The sequence below is a fragment of the Hyposmocoma kahamanoa genome, unplaced genomic scaffold, assembly GCF_003589595.1.
Source record: "Hyposmocoma kahamanoa isolate Upper Pololo Valley unplaced genomic scaffold, ASM358959v1 202, whole genome shotgun sequence".
Classification (NCBI taxonomy): Eukaryota; Metazoa; Arthropoda; class Insecta; order Lepidoptera; family Cosmopterigidae; genus Hyposmocoma; species Hyposmocoma kahamanoa.
In genome coordinates this window covers 4629717-4637623 of record NW_020653726.1, presented here as the reverse complement: position 1 = coordinate 4637623, position 7907 = coordinate 4629717, and the positions used below count along the sequence as shown (strand labels likewise).

General features: G+C 34.6%; 1 protein-coding gene across 1 annotated transcript in view; it reads left to right on the top strand.

The window, feature by feature from the left end:
* Window positions 1-7269, top strand: part of LOC113226785 (protein argonaute-2-like) — a 36554-nt gene extending 29285 nt beyond the window's left edge. Inside the window, exons 16-22 of the mRNA XM_026459530.1 lie at window positions 138-257; window positions 1585-1674; window positions 2052-2180; window positions 2767-2870; window positions 2989-3079; window positions 3428-3630; window positions 5254-7269. Of these exons, the coding sequence (XP_026315315.1) occupies window positions 138-257; window positions 1585-1674; window positions 2052-2180; window positions 2767-2870; window positions 2989-3079; window positions 3428-3630; window positions 5254-5350 (834 nt within the window). The 3' untranslated portion in view covers window positions 5351-7269. The remainder of the gene's footprint in view (window positions 1-137; window positions 258-1584; window positions 1675-2051; window positions 2181-2766; window positions 2871-2988; window positions 3080-3427; window positions 3631-5253) is intronic.
* Window positions 7270-7907: the final 638 nt, after the last annotated feature.

Genomic DNA, 7907 nt, shown 5'->3' with positions numbered 1-7907 from the left:
TATACGTACTGTATTTATTAAATGTAAAAGTTGAACATAATTTCTCAAGCTTAATTTTATAATGAAGAAATATTTAATTAGGCGTAAAACTCTAAAAAGTACTATTGTAATTTCTTAATAATTCTAATTTGCTGTAGATTAACTCCAAACTTATGGGGATCAATCAAGCCTTGGACCGTTCGTGCACGCCGCGAAGCTTGCGAGACGAAGACGTCATGGTGGTAGGCGCTGACGTCACACATCCTTCCCCAGAACAGGTAAAATAACATAACGGGGTCATGTAAGAGAGTCACCACACTTATAAACGAGGAATCTGCTTGAGCCAGTTAGAAAAATCTTTGTGCTTACAATAAAAACGAAAAAAACTGCGTTTTGCTTCTATTCGAAACGCAAACCTCAAAAGCAAGTCTCAAAAAAAGAAAAATACTTTAAGTAATAATGTATTTATTTCCAAATGTTAGTTCACAGCAAAGACATTAAGTATAGAATAAGGTTAGAACGTTACAAGATATATTCGCTGACTCTCAAAGTAGGATAACCCGTGACATGAGAGTCGGTGTTCCTCCGTGTCTTAATTTAGGACATTACTACAAAAAAGGGTGAAAACAAGGTTTATTGTATTACATTATTAAAAAGAAAAAGTAAAATATAATAATAATAATAATGTAAAAGAGAAAAAAAAAGATCAATAAGAATAACTAAGGCAGTAAATAAAATTTAATGCGATTCCTGGTCGATAACTGTGATGCCTCCATAAAGAGGGTCTAGACGGCCACCAGCAGGGTAGAATGTCGATCAATTATTGATATATAAATCGATTATAGTATATTATACCCGTATTAAGAAACAGTATAATAGCATAGTATAATAAGTCATGTAGGGTAACACCATACAAACGTAGCAGCGCGGCTTATACGTGTGCACGCCCGACGCGCGCTATCTATGAACGCACACATTCGCATAATGTCGCGGTGCACTCACGTTGCAAAGCGCGGGTCGCTGCACGCACCATTCATTATAGAATTGAAGCGTTCGCTCGGTATTTAAAAAATTACATCAAGTGGTAGACGTGTTTATTATTGTCATTATTTTATATTTGAACAAGGGTGAAATTCAGAATTGTTCAGCATTTCATTTCTGTTTCATAATTATTATTTATGTTCCTATAATTTAAGTACTGCATTTAAAGATTATTTCAATATAGCACGAGAATACTTTAATGAACACCTTTTTGTCAAACTATGTTTACAACCTGTAGGTACAACCAATATAATAATGTGACAACCCTATTTTTTTATGATACCAAGTGACCGGACGAATAAGTCGTGCGCTTGATGGTAAGCGACACGCGTGCTTCACAGTTGCATTGCCATTCAGAGCTTTAAATCACAACGATCTGAGGAGCACTGCCACTGCGCTCATCACCTTGAGACATAAGGCGATTGTCACACTGCACCGCCCCGTATTATACTATGATAACACTATATATTAACGCCACAGTATGCGTCTCTACATTTAACGAGACGATAATGTCAAGATAATAAATTTAAATATTTTGGTTTACATATAACATTTTGATTCCAGTCAACGGTACCAAGCATCGCAGCTGTGGCGGCATCGTTTGATTCAAAATGCTTCATGTACAACATCCAACTGAGTGTACAAACGCCGAAGGTACTTTATTGTATACTATTAATATGTCATTGTTATATTACGTTCGTATTTGTTTTGTTTCGTTGTGACTATGTTTAAATGTTATAAAGGATCCAGAAATAAGCTCAACTCTGCGCTCAGTGTACGCGATTTAAAAAACACGAAAACTTTTAGACGTAAAATCCCCTAGATTGGTTTTCTTCTGCTACTGTCACAGTTTAATTACATATGGGATTTTGATTTGGGTAATTCTGTCGATATTAGTAGAATTTTTGTCCTGCAAAAATGTGCGGTTACAGCATTTAATATTTGGACCCTAGAGTATTAAAAGAGTAGTATTATAGCACTTTTCATTCATAATATCCCAACTCAAACGATGTACATGTATTGCTTTTTAGAAAGAAATGATAGTCGAGTTCGAGGATATGATGCTGGAACACCTTCAGCTCTACAAGCAGAAGAACAATGTTCTGCCTAAGAAGATATACGTCTTCCGTGACGGAGTTTCCGAAGGACAATTTGAGCAGGTAAGTTCATATAGGTGTACGTATAAGGAAAAGGAACATGTGCCACATATTTCGATCCCTCCTACGTAATGCATCGTAAGCCCAAATTCACAACTTTGCAGAGAGGAACGCTTTTAATGTATTGAAATGACTAAATTGAGCATATCACCTGATTAATTGAGGTATTGCAATTAAATTTAAATTTGATACATACGCATTATTTTCCATGCTATAATTTAATTAGGTCTAATTAAAAAAGAAAGTGATGTATGAAAAAGGCACCTATTTATGTTGCTTAATTATAATGTTTCAAATGTATTCAAATGTTTCTTTGTAAAAAATGTGACAGGCACATTTCGTGAGAACTACAGATATGGGCTCTGAATTTTGACATGTTATTATTAAGTAAAATAAATATACACAGCTAACCCAAAATCTTATGCTAGTTTTCCTCTACCTCTTTCGACTCTTAATCAAAATAATATTTACACTTAATTTTAAACTCTCAAGTACTACATTAAGTATTATAATCTGCTACTATTAAAATTTTGTTTTTTGTTTCTTTAAACATTGTCGTGATTTTTTGTTTCACGTAATATATTTTTAGGTGATGAGAAGCGAACTGGTTGCCGTTCACAATGCCTACCGACGACTGTCGCAAGTGAAACCTGAAGTGTTGTTCCTATTGGTGCAGAAGAGACATCATACTCGGTACGTTTTATCTTGTAGTTTTTGAATTTTTTATAGGTTCAGTATTTTTAAAGTGCATATGAAAAACCTGTATAGTGTATTTCAAATGTAATTAATAAAATAGATAATTTATTTATAGATTCTTCGTGCCGCAAAGCTCTAACAACGTAGAACCGGGTACAGTAGTTGACACTACTATTGTTCATCCTCGAGAGTTGGACTTCTATATGGTACGTACCCTTTTTTGGAACGAAAAATATTTTTTGAATTAATGACTTGTCACATTTTTTTAGAATAACATATCGTCACTGGAAAGGCGAAATTACTAACCTTCAAATGGCCAAAATGGCGCTTTAGTACTTTCGCCTTTCCAGTGATGATATAATTATATATAAATTGTATAAAATATTTAACTTGTGTCGATTCGCAATGGTACCTTTTAGTTGGCTTTCATCTTTTGAGTATGTACTTAATACATGTTCATTAGCTGCAAGAATTAACCTTCCTTAAAATTTCGTCGTAAAATATTTTTTTTTTGTAGATTTAAATATTATAATTGACCAATGTCCGTAAATCAGGTGTCCCACCAAGCCATAAAGGGCACAGCTCGCCCCACCCGCTACCACGCCTTGTGCAATGATGGCGGAATCCCGCACGACGAAGTGGAACAACTGACCCATTTCCTCTGCCACCTTTATGCGTGCTGCATGCGCTCCGTGTCGTACCCCACACCGACTTACTACGCCCATCGCGCTTGTCTGCGTGCTCGGTCTCTTACATAGTAAGTACCGTTTTTATATAACTTTTAGTGTAATCTAGTTAGTAGAAACTGTAATGTCCTATTTGCCTTTTTGTTATTTGTCAATTTCATCTTAAAGGGTACAAACAGCTTTTGTCACAAAATAATATAAGTTATTTTGTTTCAACACAACTGCATTCTTTATGGTCAAGGAGCGTATATTGCTGTCCTTATCAACCCCCCTCTAATAGTTTTTTTTATTTATTTAGTTTCACTATTATTGTTATATATAGTTATATAGTATATATAGTTTCACTATTATTTTATGTTAAGCAAAATAAGCATAAATGACGTTTCTCAAAGAAAAACACAAATTTTAGGTACAAATATAAATTGCTTTATTTCTCTCAGAAAGCAGAAAGGTCTATACGTAGTTACATCATGCATGAAATAAAAGGTTGCTTAGTGAGAGCTGGAGTCTACTAGGTTGGGGACTTGTGTTACGGATCACCAGACTCATTCCCTTTAGGTGTAAAGAACGCACGTGCTTGCGTGCGTGCTTGCGTGAGTGCTTGCGTGATTAAAACGTAATTCGGTACGGTAAGTAGTCCTTCGGTCGACTCGTAGTCGAGAGTGAACTGCCAGTCAGCAATAGGTTCTTTTTAATATTTTTGTTTAATTTGATCTCCATCTCACCTGATTGAAAGTGACGATGAGGTCGACTATGGAGCATCCACACCTATATAATGCCTATTCACTCTCGCCTTAAAAAGGCCCAAGTTATAACGTTCGGGGAACAAGTCTGCAGGCAGGGAATTCCACTCCATAGCCGTTCGCCATATAAATGTGGAAGTGTAACGCTTCGTGCGAATCTTTGGAATATCTATAACATAGGGGTGGAAGCCAAGCCTAGTCCCCCGATGATGGAAAGGGGAAGGCGGAATTAAATCGTGTAATTCCATCGCACATTTTCCGTGATATTATATCCTGTAAAATACCAATAAGCAGGCAACTTTACGGTGGTGTTCAAGGCCCTGCAGCTTTGCCTCTACTACTTGTCAATTGAATCCAAGGTGGCCAGTTGGTATGTAGCAGAGCCATCCCAAAGGTGGCAGCTGTACTCCATACACGACCGGACTTGTGCTTGACACAGCTGAAGCAACTGTCCCGATGTGAATAGGTGCTAATATCTCGAAAGTTATCAATATTCAAATGCATTGTTTATGACAAGGAGAGCATTATTATTGTTCAAAATAATCAAATTTAGCTCAATAGCTTAACTCTACCTACTGTATAAGCCATAGACCGTGAGACGCCAATACAAAAATTTGGCCATCAAGCTCGAAGGGCTACTTAGTACACTTAGATACATTTCAATATGTCCAAACGGGACTGGAGCTTGATCTGCGGGGCCACATTCTGAAGGATAATGGAAGAAAGGACCAAAGTAATTTGACCCTGAGACACGAACAAATTAAGTGGTCGACCTAAATCTAGCACATTCAATAACTTGAGTCAATATTTATTATTTATAATAGAAGGGCAAATTCGGAGGTCACTTGCCTGTTATTTGAATGTTTAATCCACTTCTTAAAAGTAACCAGTATTTATATACGACATAGTTTTAAATTCTTCATCAATAATAAATAACTGCGTCTTCCACAGCGGCGAAAGGTACGACAATCACGAGCTGGAGAGGAATCCGAAGCGCCTTCGTGTTCTCGACAGAATGCTTTCGTACAGCCGCATGTTCTTCGTATAAAAACAACGATCCTCTCCTGTTATACCGACCTACAATCCCTTTTAAATTATGCTATTTTGAGTTACATCAAAACTGTTAAATGGCAGCACAAAAGGAACATTGTAATAAACAAAAATTAACATGTTTGAATTGAAATACAGGTTCTGATTTAAAATACAACTTTTATGCAATGTGGTGGAATTATAAATTTGTCATATCCATGAGCAATTTTATTTCTTGAATGCATTGGATGACTGTTATATAATGTAAAAAGATAAGTGCGTAAATTAAATAGGGATTTGGTAAACGGCTTTTTTTTATTTAATCGTCAAACGCCAGAGTTGGAAAGGTAAAAATCCATGTCTCTTTTTATTTTTTTCTATTTTTCAGTCAGGTATGTAGATAAAGGGAATAAAGTGATAATATACAAATGTATATACATATTACGGGAGAGTTAAAATATAGTTCCAAGAAACACAAGGAATAAAATAGAAATACGGCCTAGACAACGCCCTAACTTGAAATTTTAAATAAGAACGATGTTCATATTAGCACCCAAATTATTTAATACATTACCGGATGCTGTTAAAGAATTACATTGTAGACGATTTAAAATGAAATTGCACAATTTGTTACTCAAAGCTACTACAATATTGATCATTTTTTTACTTGATAACAAAATGTAAAATTTAACTATGTATATTATATTTTTGACTGTTGTTTGTTTATGCTTGTGTTAATTTAACTTTAATACATACTACATCGAAAATACAAAAAAGAATGGTGTAAAATGTTCGCATGACAAGGTTATGGTCAAATGTACGATCTAATATAATATACTATAAGACCTGCAATGTTAACTACATTTTTCAGCGAATAAATGTCTTGTATCTAGTGAAATCGTCAACATCTCTCGTACTTGCAAGCAATGGCAGCCAAAGTGACGTCATTGGATGCGTAAAATTAACAACACAACCTTTAGTATCTACATACAGTTCTTGAATATTTTGCATTCTTTACTCGCGAAAAAATGTGGGAGAGTGGCTGCAGTACCTTACACATATTAAAGTTTATTTTTCATTGTTCTTTCGTCGTGTTTTGTCGTCGTTACGTTTACGCCATTATTCTTTAATAGTTATGTAATTTAAAAATATATATGTATTACTTAGAGTCTAAAAATGCAACAAAAATTCGCAAATATTATCGCTGTATTCCCTTGGACCGTCGATATTAAGATTTACTTCTGAACGGTATTCTGAAAATTAAGATGTAACCGATTATTACAGGGAGTTGAAAATGGTTGTTGTGTGAAAATGTTCAAATTGTTTCTTTTACAAATACGTAATCGTGTATTTCAATATTGTTCATGTCGTTTGAACATAGAATCTCTTTTTCACATTCTACTTGTATATTAAGACAATTGCTTTTGTTATTTTTTGGATTAGTTTATTTACTATTAATGATCACAGTGTTAGGCTCAATTTACATGCCACGGAATGAACTTAATAGCATAATGAACTTTATAAATCAATTGGGTAACGTACAAAGCAGATACGCTACGGTAGCTGCGGAAATTCTCGAGACATCGCAAGAATTCGCCCGAACCTGTTTATTGACTTCAATCTAATTTTTACAATTGACAAAGTTCATTGTGGTATGATTACAAAAAATCGGTTTCATTCAGGCACGGAAGAAAAAAAACAAAGGAAGTGTCTTAAGCTTCGATTACTACTTAGAGGATAGAAAAAGTAAAGAGATTACTGTCAGAACCTCTGTCGTTAAAACTCAAACATTCGTAATTTGAAACACTTTGAAATGTTGATAATGATTGATCGCAGTTTTTAATTTAAAAAGAAATAACAAATTCTGGATTGTTAATATAATTTAAAATTTACCCTGTTGGCATATCATTGAATACCTACCTATTATTGCAAGTTATGACGCACGTTTTGATTTTATATAGAAATTTCAATCGAATGTGCTGCAATCTAGCGGTCAATACTTAAACGACGACAAGTTCGAGGTGTTTTCTTAGTTCTCCTAAAAGAAGCGACCATATTGCAGTGGTACACGTCGTTTCTTGTAACAAAAAAATTTTTACGATAAACAGAAAATTGAAACTTTAAAATTAAATAAGACAACACTGTCAAAGATAATATTACAAGTGCGACTATTCTTTTTATTCTTTTTGCTACTTTGGAGTGCAAAAGCACTCCAAAGTAGCAACATAAGGTATTTTTATAGAATTTCCCTGGTTTTGCACGTGTTAATTGACACGACCATAACGTGCAAAGCGAAAATGGTGGACTGAGCTTATGTATCTGGAACATCGCGTACTGCTGGCATATGTGTCACGCGAACTAAGCACTTCTACTGTATTTATTGTTCTGTGCATTTAGGCAATATGAATAAAATCAGAGCCTAAAGGATTTTTTCAGTACCCGAAACATTTGCATACTTTATAAGTATGCAAATTGATAAAACAACGTATTTCCAAAATCTTAAAGTAACTTTTTTTTAAGTTCCATTTAAAAAGTTTCGGGTATTAAAATATCCTTTATATATAAATTGATCTAAA